Genomic DNA, 24,567 nt, shown 5'->3' with positions numbered 1-24,567 from the left:
AAAGGTCTTACTTACTAAAGAAGGTGGAAAATAATCATTTATGAAATGCCTGTTTATCTTAATGGAACACTTTCATGTAAATGGAATGAATGGAATGGCAACATGTAAATTGAACTTTATTTTATTGCCTTGTTTATAACATTTATGCTGTGCCACATCTCAGGCTGACATAACTGGGCCGGTCAGTTTCTGTACCATGAAAGTAGAGGTCTAGACACGGAAGTTAATCAGCACCAGTTCATCACATAGCTTTTTGTTTTGTTTTTTTTGCAATATAAGGCAAAAAGAAAATACCAAATAAACAGTGATTTACAAAGTGAACATCTTTTTTTACAGTAATCTTGCTGCTATACAAAAGCCAGCAATTCATATAAAACATTACTGTAAGTGGCAATATTATTTTTCACACGTCATAAAAATAATGCAACAAATCATGTAGTACCAGATAAATCATAACCAATGCAACAAGTAATGTTGTCTGGAAAAAATAACTGACGAACTAAATGGTTCTTCATCCATCCATCCATTATCTAAACCTCTACGGGCACGGGGGGTCCGCTGGAGCCAATCCCAGTCAAAACAGGGCGCAAGGCAGGAAACAAACTCAGGGCAGGGCGCCAGAAAACCGCAATGGTTGTTCACTTCAGTAAAATTTTATTAAAGCACTCCACACCAGAGTCCTTTTGTAGCTTACTTTTAAACATATATAATAATATAGTATATTAAAAATGCAGCAGTTGGTTGTGCACATTCAAGTTTTAAATTCCATATTAGATCAGAAATTAAGGAGACATTATTAAATATGATTAAATATGTAAAAAAAATTAAATTGACACCACAAAAGTTTCAGCAATAAATCATATTTAATATACAAAATGAAAAAATATTGGCATTTCCGTCAAATAGACTAATTTCCTATATAAATATGAATATATTTTATTTATTTTTGATTGTGAACATGTAAATTGGCAACTGAAAAAATAGAACTCTTCTTATTTTCAACATCCATCCATCCATTTTCTTACTTCTTTTTACTTCTTTCTTACATCTTCAGTTCAGAATCACTTGTAGAGAGCCAGTGCCTTCTCCAGACACAACTGGAAACAAGCAAGGAAAGAATCAACGCTGGATGGGTTAACAGCCCATCATAGGGATATTCTTATGATGAAGTATGTTAATATAATGCAGAATGATCATAATCACTGTCTGTTTGCCTTCTGTTGGCTATGGTTGACATACACAATTATTTCTACTATTCCCAAATTGTGCTGTAAAAGCAGTTTTAATGAAAAATGACCACATTACAAGACTGCATGTGTGAGGCTATATAAGCAATAAAATCCCACAATTAGTCATATTGGTCTCATCTTCTATCACATCACATTCACCATGATATGAATTGAAAAATAAAAAAGCCAAAATTCGGCAGTCCATGGTCACATATTATGGAAACTATTTTATTCAGTTTTTAACTAGCCACCAAATTCAAAATATTAAATCGCATGTTACTGAAGTTTGCAAAATGTGAAAATTTCATAGCCATATTTACCACTTTGTTTTACTCTCAGCTGCAATGCTATTTACAATTTCAGGCCATATTTACCCTATTGGTCCTCCCTGCATGGAGTTTGCATATTCTTCCCGTGTCTGCATGGGTTTCCTCTGCGTGCTCCAGTTTCCTCTCACAGTCCAAAGACATGCAGGTTAGGTGCATTGGCGATTTTAAATTGTCCCTAGTGCATGCTTGGTGTATGTGTGTGTGTGCGCCCTGCCCAGGGTTTATTTCCTGCCTTGTGCCCTGTGTTGGCTGGGATTGGCTCTGGGACACCCCCATGACCCTGTAGTTAGGATATAGCGGGTTGGATAATGGATGGATTTACCCTATTTCTGCAACTTTATCCCTTTATGTAAATTTTATCTGTCAGGGGTCACATACAAAATAATGAAAAAAATGTTTCCAAAAAATAACCACTTACAGACATTCAATAAGGAGCTGTAAGCAATATATTATCATTGAAAAAATGTATTAGGCTAAATGTGAACAACTTTCTACTGTAAAATTAGAGATTCCTTGGTCATCTCTTAGTTGGCAAGTCACTATTTGGACAAGATAAATAAAACTGGTCTAATTGGGCTTGGCTATATGTTCACTGCTTACAGTGTGCTCATTGGAGTCAAAGACAACTATAGAATATATAGTGTAAATAGTGGAGGTGCTTTAGTAGAGACCCACCAACCCAGAATAACACCAATGAATCCTAAAGGTTGAAAAATAGAGATTTATTATATAAACAAAAGCTGAAATACGACAGTAAAAACATTACAAAGCATCCTCTACTGCTTCTCTGGGGTTTGCTGTAGAAGAACATGTTTGCAAAGCAGGGTAGTGTACCCATTTCTTTCTTTCTTTCTTTCTTTCTTTCTTTCTTTCTTTCTTTCTTTCTTTCTTTCTTTCTTTCTTTCTTTCTTTCTTTTGTAGACTCTTGACCTGTGGCCTCTTATCCTTCCTGCCATTGACTGTGTGTCCATCTTCTCCTCACATATTCATACTTAATTAAACTAAAAAATTAAATTTCTTCTTAAATTCTTCTCAGTTTCTATCTATCTATCTATCTAAAAAGTGATTTTCTACCCAAATCCCGGCCATATCCCTGAATCGCTTCTAGAGTCAAGAGCCATTGCATATGTAATAATGATATCAGAATAGAGCCCACCTAATGACCCCTGCTGTCCCCAATCCTGCCATTGGCTTTGAGAGTACAGTTCTTACCATCTACAATGTTTAAAGTGGTAACCCTGTTTTTGAATTCTGGACTGCCCTTCATCAGTCATAATTGTCTGCTCTTCATTTCTGGTACTCCTACTCATTGCTCTTGAAGGACGACCATTACACATACAGAGCACACCACCCTCAGGGTTGCTCTTCTTCATGCTTTAACAGGACAACATGCTGTATTCTAACTCCATTTATTAAATTCTTCTTTAGTTTGGCTCATATCTGAGACCATGCTTTCCTGATTTCACAATTCATGTCACTACACCACCACCACCACCATACAAAACTAAATGCATTATTAAAAAGACACTGAACTCATTGCACTGTACACTGTGACTGTATGTGGCCAGTGTGAAAAAAATATTTGTCTGCCCAGCACCACCTAGTAGTCCAAACAGGATAGCTTTTTACATTAGTAATTCTATATATTTTTCAGAATTTTGCATCCATTTAAAGTAATATGGAAAAAGTAGTATCTTTGTTACTGCTTGCTCATTATATAAGGTAGTCCAGATCTAATTATGCAATTTTCATTACGCTATAACTTATTAAGTTTATTACATAGAAAATCACGGACTATTGAGAAATGTGTGAACTGACGACATGAAGGATCGCCTTCGTGCCGAACTGGAATCGTCCCCGCATAAGTCAAAGTAATCCAGACGATCTGGATCTCTATAATTAGATCTGGACCACCCTGTAATATCTTCTTATACTAATACACAATTAAATAGGAATTCACAGAGGAAATTTGCCCTATAAGCTGTTATGGAATAGATAGCACAGTGATAACAATAATACAGCATCAGACCTGTTACACTATAGTTTGTGAAAGCAATCTTGCATTGAGCTATTTTAGTGGAACTGGATGATAGTGTTTTATTTGTTTTTGTCATTACCATGACAAAGAAAAAAAGTGACAACATGTTTTGTGTATGTTCTGCTGGTTTGTTGTGGCCTGTGAAGTGAGCGAGTATGTTCCTATATAGATGAATACAAGTGCTCGTCTGGTATGGTAATAACAACTTAGAGCATAAACAGAAGGATCATTTATCTGTGACAATTATATTTCATTTAATTTATTGATGTATTTCCAGGATTAAATTCCTAGTCTACCTTGAAATATGTATGTTCAGCATGTCCACATGTGTTTTCACTAGGTAATGCCATGTAATGTAAAATATGTGCTTTTTTACAGTAGGATCATAGGTGACATTATATTGTCTCAGTATGTGTCCTACAGGGGACTGTGTTCTTATCCATGATTAGTTCCAAACTTTAATATGATGCTGCCAGGGCAAGCTACATCTTCCTATGACCCAATAATCAAAAATGTGTTGAAGAAATAGATACATGTTTTATTACTGTGTTGTACTTTCTTCTGAAATGTGATATGGTATTACAGAAAAATACTATCCTTAATATAATAACTGTTCTTCTGTTTTAGCGGTATCACTGTTTACAGAGCTATTACTGTCTTCTTTTCCTTAAACAGGTAAAATAACAGCTTCCCAAGATTTACAGGATAGCAACCAGCACCTTATTATATCAGGTAATTGGGTTTGATTGTTTTTGAATCGTGTTTTCTTTTTTCAATTCAATTCTTTATTGTCATGTGTACAAGTACCATGTACAATGAAATGCTTGCTTGCATGTGCCCACGCAGACAGTGAACATAGACACAAAAAAAAACACAAACACAATAAATAAATGAAAATAAATAAATAAATAAATAAATAAAACCAGAATCCTATGAATAAATAGTGACAGTGGCAGAAGTATATGTGCAGGTAGCAGTGGAGGTGGCATAAGGTTACCGATTGTTCATGAGTCTGATTGCAGTTGGGTAGAAACTGTTCCTGAACCTGGAGGTGTGTGTCCAAATGAACTTTAGTCGCTTCCCAGATGGGAGGAGGGTGATAAGTGACAGGAAGTTGACATTCTGTGTTACCTTAAATGGTAGTTATTCTTATTTGATGTATTTAAAAAAAAATAATGTATAGAAAATCACATATGAAATTATTGCATACAATCTGAAATCAAGTATTATTGATCTTCCAAGTCAGCATGTCATGACTGCTGTTGTTAGAATGTTTAATACTAATTTTGGAGCTTGAAATGTATTGTCCTCTATATTTTTATATTCCCTTAGTCTTGCTTAAGACATAGCTGATAAAACCATAGAAAATGTCAAACATATATAGATCTCTCTGAAGTAGCAGTTTCAATTAAACATCATCCTTATTAGTTTTTTCATTTGAGATGTCACATATTTTATGTCTTAAGATGACAGCTGCTATGATAGTTTGCATCAGCAGTAGACGGGCAGTCTGGTACTTACATGACTATATACAAAGTAGCATTGGTGTTCTGACATATTATATATATATATATATATATATATCTTGTATTTGTATCAGATGTGGTGTTAAAGTAGCTGAAGCATTAAGTTAGTCCATTTTTTTTTCAGAAGTCATGAAATGTGAATAGCCATAAAATGTTAAACTCTGTCTAAATAATTTTATTAAACATGGAACACATTTAACATTGTATAACTTGGGTATCAGTTCAGTTATAACTAGCATGGTCTGGGACAAGTCATTTTATGTTGTAATATGTGTCAGTCCATCCTCTTCCTCTTTCGACTGCTCCCATTTAGGGGTTGCCACAGCGGATCATCTGTCTCCATCTATCCCTGTCTTTTTCATCATTTTCTGCCACACCGACTGCCTTCAGTTCCTCCCTCATTACATCCATAGACCTCCTCTTTGGCCTTCCTCTTTTCCTTTTGCCTGGTGGTTCCTTTCTCAACAATCTTTTCCTGATGTACCCTTCATCCCTCATCTGCACATGCACAAACCATTTCAATCTAGCCTCTCTCACTTGGTCACTAAACTGTCGTATTTGTGTTGTTTCTTTAATTTACACATTTCTAATCCTATCTACCCTCATCGATACATCGTAGCATCTGCAACTCTGCTATTTCCAGTTCTGCCTCCTGTCTTTTCGTCAGTGTCACCATCTCCAAACCATACAACATAGCTGGGCTCACAACCGTTTAACAGAACTTTCCTTTCACTCTTGCAGTGACTCTTCTATCACAAATCACTCCTGTGATTCTTCTCCTCCCAGTCCACCCTGCCTGCACTCACTTCTACACCTCTCTGCTGCATATGCCGCTTCTGTGGAGTGTTGAGCACATGTATTTAAATTCATCTTCTTTCACCATCTCTGCTCCTTGCATTCACACACTTCCACCACCTCCTTCCTTCTCATTCACACACATGTTCTCTGTCTTATTTCTACTGACTCTCATTCCTTTTCTCTCTAGTGCATACCTCCACCTCTCCAGGTTCCCCTCAACCTGCTGTCTATTCTCACTACAGATCACAATGTCATCTGCAAACATCATAGTCCATGGATTATTCTGTCTGACATCATCTGTCAACATGTCCATCAGCATTTGCTAACAGGAAACGGCTCAGAGCCGATCCTTGATGTAATCCCACTCTCACCTTGAATCAAGCTTCATTCCAACTGCACACCTCACTGCAGTCACACTGTCCTTATACATATCCTATTCCACCCTGACATACTTTTCTGCTACTCCAGACTCCCTCATACAGTACCATAACTCCTCTCTTAACACGCACCTACCCACAAATACACAATACAATTCCTTCTGACCTTCTTTGTACTTCTCCACCAACCCTCTTAAACCAAACATCACATGCCTAATTAGCCATGTGTCACTGCCTGCAGCTAGTGACTGAGGGAGCACACAGGGATCAGTGTTATATATCCAGTGGCAGTACTTATAATATCATTATGCTGAGCTAATATACCACTTAAATGAGAATACTGCAAGTTTTTCATTTTTTAAACAAATGCAGGGTGCAAATTGGGCTGGATTGGGTCATGACATCACTCATGCGCAAGGCAGCTTGGGGAGTGATCCTACAGGATGAATACAAGAAACTTCTTGTAAAAGCTCTATGATGCAAAGTATCAAGGGGCTGTGGGAAATCAATGTTTATCTAAGCTAGCTGCACTGAGAATTTCCATGAACATATTTGGTGAACAAGGTCACTGATGAACACAGCTGAATGTGGCCAATCAGCACTAGTCATGTGTGAAGAGTACAGTGATGTTTTTATTTGTGTGTGCCAATCAATGCAACATGCCTTCACCCTCTGCCCACATATTAGGGAGCATAACTAACGTACCTCAAACACTTTTATCTTCCTTATCTGAAACATTTTTTTTATTTTTTAATAATCTTTTATTTGTCAATATTTATTAATATTATGTTAACTGACATGCTCTCTGCTGCATTGAGAGCATGATGAAGCAGAAGCGATTGACAGGCCACTAACCACCACTAACCAATAAGATGGACATATGACTGAAGAAGATGGCCTTGACAGGAAAAGAGAAATGTGATCACTTTGTGGCCTCCTTTGATCACAGTGCTGCAAACATCAGTGGAGTCCCCCACCCCACTCAGGCTCTGTGACCACAGCACTTAGATCATGCAATACCCCAGCATCGAACATAGACAGTAGCACCTGAATTTCTAAATCAGTAGCCACAGAATTTGTGTTAAAGCCCCTGCTCCATACTCCTTCCTTTTCACATCAATACATCAGTGTAACACATAGGAAACTATCACCTATGCATATCTGCTTCAAACACTGTTTTACATATACATTCATATCTATTGAATTTAAAGGGGGAACACATACAAGTGACAAAAAAAATGTAACGAAATACTATGTGTGAGCGAATGACGTAAACAAATGAAAATCTTACACATATAGTAGTGATAGTAATATGTACTCAAATTTCACATCGTTTCTACTGATTACCTGTTTCAACTATAAAGAATACACTTTACTGTAAAGTTTTGTTTTGGAATGACTGTCAACAAAAGCCAAGTCATTAGGAAAAGCAAGAAAGAGAAGGAATTCATCTGTGCAGAAATGTTTTACTTGTAAACAATTTTGTATAGCATGTTCAAGAATATTATTATTATTTATTACTTGACTGATGCATTTATCCAAGGCTACTTAAACATTTGAGGTACAATTGGTTACATTCCTTTTGTTTTTCCAATTGAAGCACAGGCAGGTAAAGTGACTTACTCATAGTCACAGTGTCAGTTGGAGGTTTTGAACCCCTAACCTGAGGTTTTCAAGCCCAAAGTCTTAACCACTACAGCACACTCCCTGTTAATAAAATTAACCTTTGGTAGAAAAAATAAATCAAATATTGTGTACCTAATACTAGTTAGTTACATAGTATTCCAAAAAAACACGAATAACCACAAGCATAATAACTGAGGCTGATTTCAGTACTTAATGTAACACAGCTGGAACTAATAAAATATTACACCATTTACTTCACAATCAATCCAGACAAAACAAAGAAAAAGAAAACACTAGTTACGCTGGCTAAATGTTTATTGTAACATTTTAGATAAGGCCTAGAAAATCTTGTAGTTGTTCATTTTGTAAGCATGCCTCTCCAGAAAAACTACAAATGTAATGAAAGCTTGTTAGGAGCACAATGGAACTATCAGGCATGACATGGTGCTTGGTCAGCTAAGTGATGACTGGAATCAATAGAGAATCAAGAGAGCAATTTGTAAGACAAAAGATTCTGTTTTACAGTATTGAGACTGTTCGCTAATCTCTTTTGATAGTTAACCTACATCTTGTCATCTGGAATTCCACTTAAATAGTCTGTATCAAGCACATTGCTCCTTTAAAGTTCATTATTTTCATATTTGTGGTGTATGCATATATGAGAGTTTTGAGAAAGATTAACTGTTTGGTATTCTAGGAAGCTCTGTGACTATGGGGTGATACAGTGAGTGTTTTGGGACTCTATATCTTGTTTAGGATTTGCCCCAAACTTATTTACCTACTAGATAGTCAAATACATCTAGAAGTGGTATTTTGTGGACATACCATATAAGGCAACTGTTACAAATGACATTTATCACAACGGTTGCCGTGATGTTTGGTATCACCTTGCCATTTATATGACCTTTGGTCCCATTTATGTGTCTCTTTCCTGATGACACAGAAAATTGCTCTAAGTGTTCAGTAAAAGGAATGGAATGAAGAAAAAACCCACCTGGTAACAGAAAACCAGATCAGAAACTTTGGCTCTATTGGGTATATTTTTTGCTTAATCCTTGATGATAACACTTGTGAATCATCTGTGCAATAGCTTCCTATTAGCATGTGAATTTCCCTTTGGGATGAATAAAGTATCTATTGTAGGGAGGCAACGAGTCAGCCCTTGTCTGCGCCTCCCTCCCCCCAGAGCCTACATGGATGACATTACCACCCTAACTACCACCATCCCTTGTGCCAGGAGATTGCCCGGAAAACTGGAGGAGAATATCACTTGGGCCCGGATGAAGGTAAAGCCATCTAAGTTGTGCAGCTTCTCAGTGGTAAAGGGAGTGCTTGCTGACCAGAGGTTCTTCATCTACAATGTAAGCCTGAAAAACAGAGAACAGGTGAAACAACTGTGCAAGGACATTAATACTGGTCTACGGCCCATCGACAACACCCAGCTACCTGGGAAACTAAAGTCCTGGTGCTTCCAGTTTGGTCTCCTACCCCGGGCATTGTGGCCCCTTTCAGTTTATGAGGTCCCCATCTCAATAGTAGAGAAGCTGGAAAGAGGAGTCACAACCTACATTAAAAAGTGGCTCAGAGTTCCGCAGTGCCTCACCACCATAGGCCTCTATGGAGACGGTGTCCTCAAGCTGCCCCTCACAAGCCTCACAGAAGAGTACAAGTGCGCTAAAACATGACTGCAGATGACATTGAATGATTCTCAGGATAAACTGTTGAGGAGCAATGCACCAACCTTTGCTACTGAGCAACAATGGAGACCAGCAACAGCAGTGAAGGAGGCAATATCAGCTCTCAAATATGCTGACATTGTGGGGAATGTTCAGCATGGATGAGGAGGCTTTGGCCATACAACTAGCCACCCAGCCTGGAATAAAGCCACTGCTCAAGCACGGAGGAGGATGGTGGTGGAGGAAGTACGTCGTCAGGAGGAGGCTGCAAGGTGGGCAAAGGCAGTCTGCCTTGGCAAACAGGAGCAGTGGGCACGGTGGGACAGTGTCGAAAGGAGGAAGCTTAGTTGGAACGATGTGTGGGTCATGGAGGTGAGGAGGCTGAGCTTTACCATCAGAGCCACTTATGACGTTGAAGATTCAGGGTGTCCCCTTTGCTCCAGGCAAGCCTCCCTCCAGCATATACTCACTGGGTGTAAGATCAGTCTCACCCAAGGGTGATACACTCGGCGCAATAACCAGGTCCTAAAGAAGCCTTGCGTCCACAATGGAGGAAAAACGATCTTTCATCAATGCCCTTTACCCACCAATATCTAACCACCCATGGACGACTGCCTTTGTCCAAGAAGGTGCTACAGTTAACAGGAGCAACTCCACACCATTGGAGAGAGGCCAGCTGTGCTTAGCATGCGACTGGAAACTGCTGGTAGATATTGGCCAACAGCTGATGTTTCCTCCAGAGATTGCCACTACTACCTTGAGACCTGATATGGTGCTCTGGTCCCCTTCCTTAAGGAAGGGTTACATTATCAAGCTCACCGTACCCTGGGAGGATTCCGTGGATGAGGCATACGAACGGAAATATCTACGCTCTGCTGAGTTAGCTGCTGAAGCGCAACATCGCGGCTGGACCGTGGAAGTTTGCCCAGTGGAAGTTGGATGCAGATGGCAACATCTACCATCAAACTGCTGAGAGACCTGGGAATTAGGGGCCAGAGCCAGTGCGCAGCCATCAACGCTGCATCAGAGGCAGCAGAAAGAAGTAGCCAGTGGCTCTGGATGAAGAGGAATGCCCCCTGCTGGTCCTCCAAGTAACAAGCTTAGGCTGACATACATAGGTCCATGAGATGTCAGTCATTTGACACCAAAATGACTCTCATGACTAATTGGGCATGGGACGCAAGCTTAGGGCTGATCACCCAATAGCTGGCCACCTCTAGTGAGGGTGTATAGTGTGAAAGGCTGAAACACCCCATGAGCCAGAGGAACGCTACTGATGATGTGTCCCAATATTCTACAAACTTCTCTAAGTCTACCATTCACCATTTATCGACACACATAACTGAACCTATTGTACGTTCTTGCCCAAGGATAATAACATCTTACACTGTGTTTCGTAATCTATCTATCTATCTATCTATCTATCTATCTATCTATCTATCTATCTATCTATCTATCTATCTATCTATCTATCTATCTATCTATCTATCTATCTATCTATCTATCTATCTATCTGTGATTGTGTCTCATGTAGAAAAAGAGAAACAAAAATTGAGCATTTGATTGCTACAAGAATGTACAAGCCTTTCATTTTGGTGTGACTAAGCCCAAAAGGGAACTATTTAACTAAATATGAAAAAAAAACAGTCCAAAAGTAATTCCTTACTGAAGATCTAACTGATTGACCCCTGAATGTAATTGCAATGTTTAGACATTCTTCCACACAGTTCCTGGTTCAAATCCCAAGCCAAAACACTGTATATTTTTTTTTTATCATTCTCCATGTGTCTGTCTGGCTTTTTTGTGCATATCTTAGTTTTCTCACACATCTCTAAGATAGGAACATTAATTGATGACTCCAACATTACCTGGTATTAATGAGTATTATTTAGCGAACAAGTGTGTTCTATGACTGACTGGTCAGTTTTCCAGGTTTAGGTCTTGCCATGTTTTTGAAATTGACAAGATACACTCCTTTGCCTCTCCCATCCCTAAATTAGGCATGCAGAGACAGAGAATGGGAGGATGCTAGATTGAGGTATTTAAGTCTGTTGTACTAATTTAAAATTTTGCTTTCAAGCCTAATGTGATCTCACTTAAGTCATCAACAGGAAGTGAGAGAAAATGAGTGCCAGTAATTATGGACCAATTATTCTTGTTCCTGTCATCAGAAATTAGAAAACTACTTAGTTGAAATTGTGTTCTATCTATATAACAGCCAGTATGGTGTTCCACCAAACCACTTTGCTAAACTTTTTTGTGATCAGATTTTCATTAACATATTCAAAAATAATCAACATATACGCAATAGCAAGACATGTTTGTATGTAAACAATGTTAGTAACAAAATGTATCTATTACTAATTTGCTGTTATGTTATAAAACATTAACAAAGGCATCTTTTGCACTTATGAAAACTTGCAAAGCATCAGTGAAGTGGTTATGTATCTGTTCAATTTTGACTACTAAAATAACTTCAATTTGGAATGGACAGAGGTGCCTTAATTGAGACCTATCTCTTTTATTAATGCATACTTCAGTATAATATATATGAATCCTTCATATTCACAAATAATTTTACCAACCTGTCAAAAGCTGCAAAAATGCCACATTGCACAATGTTGAATAACCACATTACTGATTCTTTGTGAATGTTATGAAGACCAAAATAAGCCTTTTATGAGGTCTTATTATGTAACAGTATATAAATAAAAGTGTTACTGAAATAACAAACCCATATGGCACCCAATATGTATCTCTTTCCTGTCCCAAGTTCTGCACCATACTACCTGTAACAGTGGTGATGCAAAGTCACCTCACCAAAACATGCAGTTAGGGAAACCACCACATCATATTATTATTTAAATAAATACCCTACTGCTACTACTATCATATTCTGCTCTGCACTTGTAATATTTTTATTTTACTATTATATTGTATTGAGGATTTCTTGTGTTCTGTTCTGTGTATTGTATTGTATTGACCCTTTTCTTTTTGACACTTTCTGCACGCCCAACCTATCTGGAAAGGGGTCTCTCCTTGAACTGCATTTCCCAAGGTTTCTTCCATTTTTTCCCTACTAGGGTTTTTTTGGGAATTTTTACTTCTCTTCTTACAGAGTCAAGGCTGGGGGACAGTCAAAAGGCAGGGAATATTAAAACCTATTGCGGCACTTCTTGTGTGATTTTGGGCTATAACAAAATTAAATTGTATTGTAAATTGCATCACGATTTTTGATTAATAAAGGATTTTACTTTGGAAGGACAGAACTCAAGATTTGAATAGACTCACTATGATTCATTTTTATGCAGATAGCTGTAGATCAGGGGTCCTCAATTACTGTCCTGGAGGGCTACAGTGGACACAGGTTTTCATTCTAGCCAGTTTCCTAATTAGAACTCAGTCCTGGCTGATAATACAACTTGGTATTTAACTCTAAGCCTTGTTAACACTTTCATTCATCAAAGACAAATTTTAATTACATTGTAGATCAGAGGTCCTCTATTGCAGTCCTGGAGGTCAGCAGTGGCTGCAGGTTTTCACTTCAACCAAGCAGTAAGTATTTTGGGCTTAATTTAAGTTTTTTTCCCTGTTATGTTTTAGTATGCTTAGCTACTCTTTTAGTTTTTAGCAGCTGCATTTATGTTTACATTTTTGCCTGTTTTCTTAAGCAGACATTAATTAATAATGAAATGCAGATAACCAATAAAGCAGCAGCTCCCCAGCTAACATGCTTCCTTTAAAATCTGTGTTTATGCACCATGAGTATCTCCGTTTAAAAAAATGTTTAGAAATAAATAAGAGGGGAATTGGAAGGACTGTTTAGGTCCTCAAAACACATGGATAATATTTTCAGAAAAGGAAAAATTAAATTTCTCTTAGATGAATGAAAGTGCTAAGAAACCAAATAGTTAAATACCAAGTTGCATTATCAGCAAGGATTGTCTTCTAATTAGAAAACTAGTTGGAAGGAAAACCTGCAGCCTCTGCAGCCCTCCAGGTCTGTGAGTGAAGACAGAAGGGTTGATCGATGACACTTGGTCCTTCAAAGTGACTGCTTTAGAAGTGTTCCTTTTGGGAGCAAAGACCAGTTTATCAGCTACTGTGGCCAAGCAGATTAATATATATCAATGTCCAGAGAATGTAAGGCGTGAAAGATCTAAGACAATATGAGAACTGTGCTAACTAAGGAACTGCAAGTGACAACATCACTGAAGTTATGTTATAAATTATAGATCAGAAACATAAAACAAGGGGATAAGCATGAGCATATATGTGCCACAGACACTGATGGGTCAAAAATGGCACAGATGATATGGTCAAAGGTCCACTAGGTGTAGTCTGAGAGGTTAAACCTATGCACATATTTAAATTGATTAAGCTGGAAGGTAGAGTTCATCAGGAAATATCTAATGCTTTTGAAGATGGTATCCAGCAATAGAGTGAGGATAAATTATGATCCCATGACCCCAGAAAGATGAGAGGAACATGTACTGTATGTTGGAGGACTAAAACTGATTTTATTTTAACTGCTTTATTAAATGGGACAAGAGCTTCCATTGAAGAAAACAGGATGACTAAGTAGAGGAAATACAGTACGAGTAAGACCCAACAGCCCATTGGAGCTGAGCAAGTGAGTGGCAGGTGGAGGAAAAGGCAAGAGGAAAGAATGGCAAGGTGAGAATCAAGAATAAGGAATGATTTCAGGCCAGAAGTACCAAAGTGATTACCCAAGAGATCACCTAATATACTCATGCCAACTCTGTCCAGTCAGGCTTAATACAGAGTGCTCTACACTAGGAGATATTATCAATAGATTTCGCCATTAATCCGTGCTAGCAGTGTGAAAAAAATACATTGGTTCTGCTATATAGAGTAAACTCGTGAAGTTCGTGAGATGATAACAAAATCGAAAGAAAAGAAAATACTGAAGCAAGAACTATTCAAAACTACAGTAATTGGATATTCTGTCAAACTTGGCAAAAGTTTTCTTCTTTAAGGTTGTTTTTTTGTATTTTTTCATTTTTTATGTTATGTCCATCCATCCATTATCCAACGCGCTATATCCTAACTACAGGGTCACGGGGGTCTGCCAGAGCTAATCCCAGCCTACTTAGAGCGTAAGGCAGGAAACAAACCCTGGGCAGGGTGCCAGCCCACCACAGGGCGCACACACACACCCACACTAGGGACAATCTGAAATTCTGACTAAAAATAAATTTGCAATAAAATAAAATGCTATCCTAGTAATGATTTTATAATTTATAGACTTTACCAGTAAATAATGTTTGGAGGCTTAGTGTAGCTTCACCATTGGCAGTTTGCAATCCCACTCCATGTCAGCAGATCCATTCTATGAAGGAATAAACAGCTGAATGGATGCCAGTCATATATGCAGATGTAAACAGCACCTTGAAATGGCATTTTTCCATCACAGCCAATCCAATCAAATCCTTTTTTTTTTTTAATTTTCTGTAGTTCAGTTTTAGAAAAAAATCCTACATCTTTTATTTGAACAATAAAATAAAATATTATGTTAATGGTAATAGAAAAGTTTCTCACCAGTGTCTTTGAGCTGATTGTACTCTTCCTAAGTCACTGTGGCTAAGAAGTAGTTTCAAATTTAACTAAAATATTGGGAGGAATAAATGCTCAAATGAAGCCTATCTGTGCAACAATATAGTGGAATTAGTTATTTATTGTGGATTGTTCATATTGCACCCTTTTATTATTACTACAGCATGCTAACTTGGAGTCTTGTGTATTCAAAGAATTAAAAAAAAATTTCTTAAGATATATCATTTGTCTTTACAAAACATTATTTATAAGATGTATCTGATATACTGCAGTGGTTAGTCAGTCAGTCATCTTCCAACCTGCTATATCCTAACACAGGGTCATGGGGGTCTGCTGGAGCCAATCACAGCCAGCACAGGGTGCAAGGCAGGGACAAACCCCGGGCAGTGCGCCAGCCCACCACAGTGAATAGATCATGAAAACCTTAAATAAATTTCTTTCAGTGACTCTGTAAATAGCAATATACTGTATAGCCTGCTTAGTGCAAAATAAAATTCCAAGCAACTGACATTGTTATGGTCATGAAGTAAATATATAGTGCAATTGATTTATAGTCCAGGTTTTTGGAAACTGACAATTTAAGCAACTTGAACACACTTACACAATAAAGTCATTAGTAGACCGAACCAACAATGCTGTGTTTTATATCTTAAGGTCTTATACACTAGTCTACTCTACAATAATTAGTAAATGTATAAATCAAAAAGTGTGCAATTATTGATATCTGTTTCAGAATTTATCCACTACTTATGATTTTTTAATAAACAAACAAAATGTCTTTCCAAAGATCTAAGAAAGAGCAACAAGAAAGAGCAAGCATATTATTATCAGTTGAAATGTTAGGAGACTTTTCTGTGCAGTGCAAATCATTTGGCAGCATCAAATAAATCTAGTTCCCTGCTGACTTCAAACTGACCTGCGTGATAAAGATATTTATATGTGCTAAGCAAAGCCTTTGAGGAGAAGGCTACTGTGGGTGTGTAGGTGTGAGGACAGATTCAAAGTAATATTCCAAATCCGAGTATATAGAGGTCATATTTACTATCCAACTAACTAACTGACTCTGACTCAACTGGAGGAGGCAGGAAAGCTTCTTTTTATGTTGGACCTGGGAGTACTTATGGTGCCAGGGCATAGCCCGATGGAAGCACTTCTGGGTCAAATGGAATTCCCTCAAAATACAGAGTTCTTCTCCCTGCAGTGCCCTCTGATGGCACCCAAGGACCCAGACAGGACTGCGAATCCCATTGATCCCTGTGGGCATCCACACTGCGTCCACATCAGCGGAGTACTGCCATTTATCTCACTGGGGTTGGAACTGCTCTTGATAAACAACCTCCCCCCGTCCATCCACTAAATGTTTCCCCTTGACTGCGATAATAATCCAGCCCCAGTTATGGCTTCTCGGCTGGGCAAAGGTCCACTATAGCACTTACAATATATACAGTATATGCTTTGCCATTTATTACCATGTTTACAATGTAAACATATATTTCATTAAAATTAATCTGTGCTTTCATCATTTTTTCCCTTACTCTCATCCTTTCACTTTTCTTCCATGCCATAGGTAATAAAACACATTTCTTACTGTATTATTTATTATTTTCTTTCCCAATATAATCACTGATACCATATTTAACACCATTAGAAATGACATTATTTTCATTGACAAAATTTTTTCTTCTACTTGTTAATTGCATTGCTTCACATAGTCGTCATTTGGGCTCTCTTTTTTATATTATGCAATGTTCTTTTCCATTAGTGTGTCCAAAATTAATTCCTGAAATCTTATTATTTCTTTCTTTTTACTTTCACCCTTACCCCAATAACAAACATAAACTCATTATTTAACTTCAGCTTTTATCCCAAAGAACTTTTGTGTTCCCTTTCATTCTCTCTATTCCCCACCTATCTCTACTCAAACGTTATTATATTCTTATATATATATATATATATATATATATACAGTGGTGTGAAAAACTATTTGCCCCCTTCCTGATTTCTTATTCTTTTGCATGTTTGTCACACAAAATGTTTCTGATCATCAAACACATTTAACCATTAGTCAAATATAACACAAGTAAACACAAAATGCAGTTTTAAATGATGGTTTTATTATTTAGGAGAAAAAAATCCAAACCTACATGGCCCTGTGTGAAAAAGTAATTGCCCCCTTGTTAAAAAATAACCTAACTGTGGTGTATCACACCTGAGTTCAATTTCCGTAGCCACCCCCAGGCCTGATTACTGCCACACCTGTTTCAATCAAGAAATCACTTAAATAGGAGCTGCCTGACACAGAGAAGTAGACCAAAAGCACCTCAAAAGCTAGACATCATGCCAAGATCCAAAGAAATTCAGGAACAAATGAGAACAGAAGTCATTGAGATCTATCAGTCTGGTAAAGGTTATAAAGCCATTTCTAAAGCTTTGGGACTCCAGCGAACCACAGTGAGAGCCATTATCCACAAATGGCAAAAACATGGAACAGTGGTGAACCTTCCCAGGAGTGGCCGGCCGACCAAAATTACCCCAAGAGCGCAGAGACGACTTATCTGAGAGGTCACAAAACACCTCAGGACAACGTCTAAAGAACTGCCGGCCTCACTTGCCTCAATTAAGGTCAGTGTTCATGACTCGACCATAAGAAAGAGACTGGGCAAAAACGGCCTGCATAGCAGATGTCCAAGACGCAAACCACTGTTAAGCACAAAGAACATTAGGGCTCGTCTCAATTTTGCTAAGAAACATCTCAATGATTGCCAAGACTTTTGGGAAGATGCCTTGTGGACTGATGAGACAAAAGTTGAACTTTTTGGAAGGCAAATGTCCCGTTACATCTGGCGTAAAAGGAACACAGCATTTCAGAAAAAGAACATCATACCAACAGTAAAATATGGTGGTGGTAGTGTGATGGTCTGGGGTTGTTTTGCTGCTTCAGGACCTGGAAGGCTTGCTGTGATAGATGGAACCATGAATTCTACTGTCTACCAAAAATTCCTGAAGGAGAATGTCCGCCATCTGTTTGACAACTCAAGCTGAAGCGATCTTGGGTGCTGCAACAGGACAATGACCCAAAACACACCAGCAAATCCACCTCTGAATGGCTGAAGAAAAACAAAATGAAGACTTTGGAGTGGCCTAGTCAAAGTCCTGACCTGAATCCAATTGAGATGCTATGGCATGACCTTAAAATGGCGGTTCATGCTAGAAAACCCTCAAATAAAGCTGAATTACAACAATTCTGCAAAGATGAGTGGGCCAAAATTTCTCCAGAGCGCTGTAAAAGACTCATAGCAAGTTATCGCAAACGCTTGACTGCAGTTATTGCTGCTAAGGGTGGCCCAACCAGTTATTAGGTTCAGGGGGCAATTACTTTTTCACACAGGGCCATGTAGGTTTGGATTTTTTTTTCTCCCTAAATAATAAAAACCATCATTTAAAAACTGCATTTTGTGTTTACTTGTGTTATATCTGACTAATGGTTAAATGTGTTTGATGATCAGAAACATTTTGTGTGACAAACATGCAAAAGAATAAGAAATCAGGAAGGGGGCAAATAGTTTTTCACACCACTGTATATATATATATATATATATATATATATTATATCCTATACATTTTGTGCATGTTTCTCTCCTGCTTTCTGATATTACTCCTGCATAAGAATAATTTCTTATTCTGTTACCAAACAGATCAAGAGAATTAATTGTACTTGTGATAGTGAGCACCTTTGCCTTACCCGGTGCTTACCTTTACTGCTTAACACATCTGCCCATTCACTCTTAGTTTGTTTTCTGTTGTCCTTATCCATCTTAAAGGTTTGTTTGGAATTTGTTTTCCATTACCCGTCAAATATACTCATGTGCCAATATTATCTAAAGCTTTTTCAATGTCCAAGTGTAATACAGCTACATTTACTTTCCACAGTGTCTTCCACATAATTTATCACATGATAAACATACTGTTCATTTTACAACCATTGGTCATTCTGGGGCTTCAGATACTGGACCCTGGTAGATCACTCCACCTACTGCTTTGTCCAGACTATTTTCTAGCATTCTTGTCAATATTTTAGAACCTTAGTGAAGAATCAATATAGCAAGTTTAAATTTTTTTTAATTATTTTCATTTTGTTTGTTTAGGATAATGTTCATGGTATTTTTCAGTAGCTCTTATTTAATTTTTCATCAAAATATGAGGAAAGAAAAAAACTCCACTGGCAATCAGTTTTCACCTGGTGCTTTCCTTTTTCACATAATTTTAGAGCTTCCTTCATTTTTAAATCTCAATTTCCGTCTCTGAGATTCTCTTCCTTCCGTTTTTTCAGACCCCTCTATTGATTATACAGCTCTTCCTTGTTTTTTATTTTTTTCTAACTATAGCTCTCCATAAAATGTATATTTTATTTGTCATATCCTGTCCTCTTCCTCCTCATATTTAATATTCCTGTGATCTCCTTAAACTAAAGTTCTTTCCTATGTATGTATTTTTCTTGAAAAAATTAGAATATTTTTCGTTCTCTACAACTTTTTTCATGTGAACTTCCTTCCTTATAAAGAAATTCTCTAATTTATAGATTTAATTAATTTCTTGATCCATGCCCCCACCATGATTTCCAAGTTCAAGGGTGCTCTAAATTACACTAATGCTTTATTTTATCCTGCTTATTTTATCTACCTGCTTATTTTATTTACTGTATATATTCAAAATTAAGTCTTGAAACTTGAAAAATCATAAAATCAGACCCCGACTTATACGCCCATTCAAAAATGCAACACTTAATTTTTTTTTTTTTACATCTTCAAATTTTGTTGCAACAGTGCAGTTACCAATTTCTTTCACTACTTCAACAACATTTAATTTAAAACCAGCTCATATTTTCTTCTGATCAAATGCTCCATCGTAAATAAGGGATGATCTTATGATAAAGGTGTATGAGGGTGTGACATGCAAAAAACACAAATCAATGGAAACAGTGCTTCGGAATAGTTTGGGTATTACCGTGTAGTCACGTAGGCACAACAGAGAGAGGTTAGGAGCACGCGTTGATGCAGCGCAATGCCGCACTCATGACAAAAAAAAAGGTAGTGTGCTCCATGGTTGCTCTCTCAGGTGGGCGTTAGCATATCATAATCTCTTGGACCAATAGTGTGAATTTTCCACATTCAAATTATACGGTCGACATTATAAAATACAGTGGAACCTTGGTTTGCGAGCATAATTCGTTCCGGAAACGTGCTCACAATCCAAAGCACTCGTATATCAAAGCGAATTTCCCCATAAGAAATAATGGAAACTCAGATGATTCATTCCACAACCCAAAACTATTCATATAAAAATGATTAATACAAAATATAAAGTAAAAATACATAAAACAACAAACCTGCACTTTACCTTTTAAAAAGAATGGTGTGAGTGAGTTTCTAAACTCATGTGGGATTCCACCCAACGGGACGACACTCGGAAAAGTGTCCCAAAGCAATCGCAGTCTCCCAGCGCTGTAGCAGTTCACCATATAAGCGCATCCAAAAAGATCGCAGACATGCTATAAGCTACAATAAATAACAGCGCTGTTGCTGTGTCAAGCTGAATAAAGCTGGTGTTGTTAAAGTACTGAGACTCAGCTTCGTGTTTTGGGGCGCAAGATGGGGACTCGCACTTCACAGCACACACGTGCACGCGCTCACAAACACACACACAGTCGTCACAATGCTGTAGTAAACAGTATACGCTCATACGGATGTTGACTATATGAGTGAGGCACACAGACTCAGACGGAGAATAGGAGACGATTGCCCTCAAGAGTAGAGAGAGAGAGAGAGAGACGCGCGCAAGCGAGAGAGATAAGGAGAGAGAGACAGACACACAGTGCGAGCAAGAGAGATAAGGAGAGAGACGTGCACACGAGCGAGATAAAGAGATAGAGACGGCATTAGAGCGAGAGAGATGAGAGAGAGAGAGAGACGCGCGCGCAAGAGAGAAAAGAACCATCAGCTCAGTTGTGATCACATGACGCTCAGCAGACAAAGTGTATCCATACTACTCGTATTGCAAGACATCATTCGTTAATCAAGTCAAAATTTATTAAAAAATTTTGCTCGTCTTGCAAAACACTCGTAAACCGAGGTTCCACTGTACCAGAAATTATATGGTGAAATCAAGTCCCGACTTATCCACAGGAGAACTTATCTGTGAGTATATACGGTATGTCCTTTATCAGCTACCTCCATTCTGTCCAATGCTGACACCAGTCCTTAAAAAATCTCTCACTTTCACAATCATGTACAACTTTTTTTACCCTCTAGTGGTTTAAAAATTCCATGCTTCCTCTATTGTTCTCTTTCTTGCTTACTTTACAGCAGTGTAAAGCTCACAATTTGTTACATTATATTTTTTATGTACATAATTTGGTTTTTAATTTGATATACTTTGTTAATCCCCAAGGGGAAACTGGGTCAGCCATTTTACAGCACCCCTGGAGCAATTTTCAGGATAAGGGTCTTGCTCCAGGGCCCAACAGAACAGGATTCCTTCTGGCAGTAACAAGATTTAAACTGGCTTAATATATGTATTTTTGATAATTCTTTATCTTGTTTCTATTTTCCTCTCTTTTCTCTATTTCTGTACATGTTAGTTCACAATCATTTATCATCACAATTCGAATCTATTCTTTTTTGAGTTTTCCAGGAGACAATTAAAATTCCCTAGCACTATTATCTTCCCCCAACTACACCACTACTGTGTCTTTTCAGAGACTTTCCATATTTCTTGTACATGCATGGGCCCATACTCATTCACTCACAATACTTTATTTCTGTTTACCAATGTCCTTTTTTAACCATTAAACAGCTTCATGAAATTACTTCTTCATATTTTTGTACAGTAAGATCTTTATTAAAATGTAAATTCCCACCCCTGCCTGGTTATTCCAATTTGTTCCTGAAAATACTCAGTATTCAACTTTTTTTCAGGGTTTTCATTTGATTTCATGTAAGGAGTGTGCCATTTATGTAAATAAATTAAATTTGCAATTAGGGTAGTGCAATTAATTGATTTCACAATAAAATCATGATTTGACATGCAATTCTCAAACTACAAGACCTGTAATTTTAATTAGCTTATACATTATAATGAATTTCAGAACTATGCGCCCAGGCTTTGAAGTTTTTTTTTTTTTCTTTTTTCATATCTACCTCCTGGAGAGCAAATTAATTATATATGGAAATACGGGCCAATAACAATGAGCACATGCTCTGCCTATGGAAAAGTATAACTACCGTAGGAGTAGCCAAAATAAAATATCAACATTGCATAATTAAAAATGTTGATGGTTTCAGTAGATGCTAGTATAATGTATATGTATACTTATTAGGCTAAACCTTTTTTTAAACAAATTGCTAACATATTGTAGCGCCTTGCTGCTGCTGTGCTTGCCAGCGCTTAGTGCCAATGGACTTTGGAATAGTTGGTACTGTTGTATTGTGTTCCTGATGTGGCAGTGATAGATTGGCCATCTATCCCCGTGAAGAGGATTACTTGTGTTCTGTTTTGTTTTGTGTATCCCATTTTTTGACACCCATTGCATGTGCCTTTCCCAAGATTTCTTCCATTTTTTGTACCTACGAACTTATTTGAGGGAGTTGTCATTTTATGTAGTCATGGTTGGAGGGCGGGGGGCTGTCAATAAAGGCAAATACAAAAAGTAAATTGTTGTTGTTGTACTTTACATTGCTGTTTTAGGTAGCTTTCTGTCCTTAGAGAGCTGGCTTACAGTTCATATACTTTTGGCAGGCTTTCCATCTTAATAAGATCCCCTACAGCTTGCTCTGAAGATGCTGATTTGAATGATGGAATGTCTCAGTTGGTAACTCTTCCCCTGGATGATGCAAATTGTCAGAGTCTTTACATTTTAATTCATATTTTTTCATCCTCCCTCTAATTCTATCCCTGCAGCATTGTGCAAAAGATTGGATCAATTGTACCATGCAGCAATACAATTTTGTATGGTTTCTAATCCAGAAAAAGTTTTAGAATGTTTTGACCTGACTTGAACAAATAATCACATAAAGTGTACCAGAAGCCAGTTTTCTTTTTCCAAGCAGTAATAACACCCACATAAGATACTTTTTGGTTCTTCTGTCCGTAACCACATAAATCAGCTGAAGTGGCTTCCTGCACAGATACTCCTTTTAACATATAACAAAAAAACTAAAATGGGGTGCAATAACTGGAGCTGCAACAGATTTTGGCAGATTCAGGCTATTGTAATTACACCCACAATCACTATAATAACAAATGCTGTGTCTGTCATTAACCTTATGCCACACTGAAGAAAAACAAAAAGCGGCAGCATATAGCAAGAGCTCAGTAAGACTAGTATATCAAGATTAGTTTCAGGAGGGTTTTGCTGGTAGGTAGAAAATTGCACAGTGAAGTGTGAAGGAGGAGACAGAAAAGAGAGCTGTATTTGAAATGCTTTTAAGTGGATAAGTGAAGCAAAACCTTGTATTTAGGAAGACTGAGTGTGCAGGCACTGACTTATTTCTTATTTTGTATTTTTTACTTTGTTCGGGGAGAAAAAAAAAAATTAAATAATTTGCATTTTTCACCCTGCTGTATGCAGATGTGTAGTATAGTTTGCTGGCTTTTAAATTGTTCTTGTGTTAGTGACAGCGTGTACATGTATTAGTGTACTCTGTGATGGAAAGGCATCCTTTTTGGAGTTAGTTCTTGCTTTATGTCAGTTGCTGCTGCTCATTTTGAATATGAATTGGAGAAAGTGGGACTTAAGCATAAATAAAATCTTTCATTTGTAATCCTTGCAAATTTATTAATGCAGTACTTTTTAACTCTGGGTGGTAGAAGTCATTCCTTTCAAATGCTTAATGAAGCTGTACTTAACTCTACCACACTTCAAGAGAAATAAAAAATAATGCAGATATACTATATCTTGAATTTAAATAACTTCCATCCATCCATTTTCCAACCCGTCAAAACCGCACACAGGGTCACAGGGGTCTGCAGGAGCCAATCCCAACCAACACAGGGCAATAGGCAGGAACCAATCCCGGGCAGGGTGCCAACCCACCACAGAATTTAAATAACTTTCTTCTTTTAAATGAAAACAAACATTGCTGTACAATCCTACAGATGACTTCAATATGGAGTCATTACATTTCCAGCATTACATGGAGTCATTACATTTTTATTGCATAGAAAATGCCTTAACTTGATATGAACTGGAATTCCTTAGACTTAAGCTGTAGATCTGATAGAAGGTTCCTTTGCAAAATGTGAACCACTGTGATGAACGAGAAAATGCTGCTGACTGACACATTCTCAAAACTGGGCACATTAAAATTGTAAGCAGATTAGTAATTTCACTGTT

The 24,567-nt window shown here is 37.6% G+C and overlaps 1 protein-coding gene across 1 annotated transcript in view; it reads left to right on the top strand.

Annotated features, from left to right (window-relative positions):
* LOC120538180 overlaps positions 1–24,567 on the top strand; it is a 90,035-nt gene that overhangs the window by 4,293 nt on the left and 61,175 nt on the right. The window contains exon 2 of the mRNA XM_039767626.1: positions 4,272–4,328. Within this exon, the coding sequence (XP_039623560.1) occupies positions 4,272–4,328 (57 nt within the window). The remainder of the gene's footprint in view (positions 1–4,271; positions 4,329–24,567) is intronic.

This window comes from Polypterus senegalus, chromosome 10 (assembly GCF_016835505.1).
Source record: "Polypterus senegalus isolate Bchr_013 chromosome 10, ASM1683550v1, whole genome shotgun sequence".
In the NCBI taxonomy this organism is placed as follows: domain Eukaryota; kingdom Metazoa; phylum Chordata; class Cladistia; order Polypteriformes; family Polypteridae; genus Polypterus; species Polypterus senegalus.
Note: the sequence above shows the minus strand (reverse complement) of the source record. Positions and strands in the feature narration are given on the sequence as shown.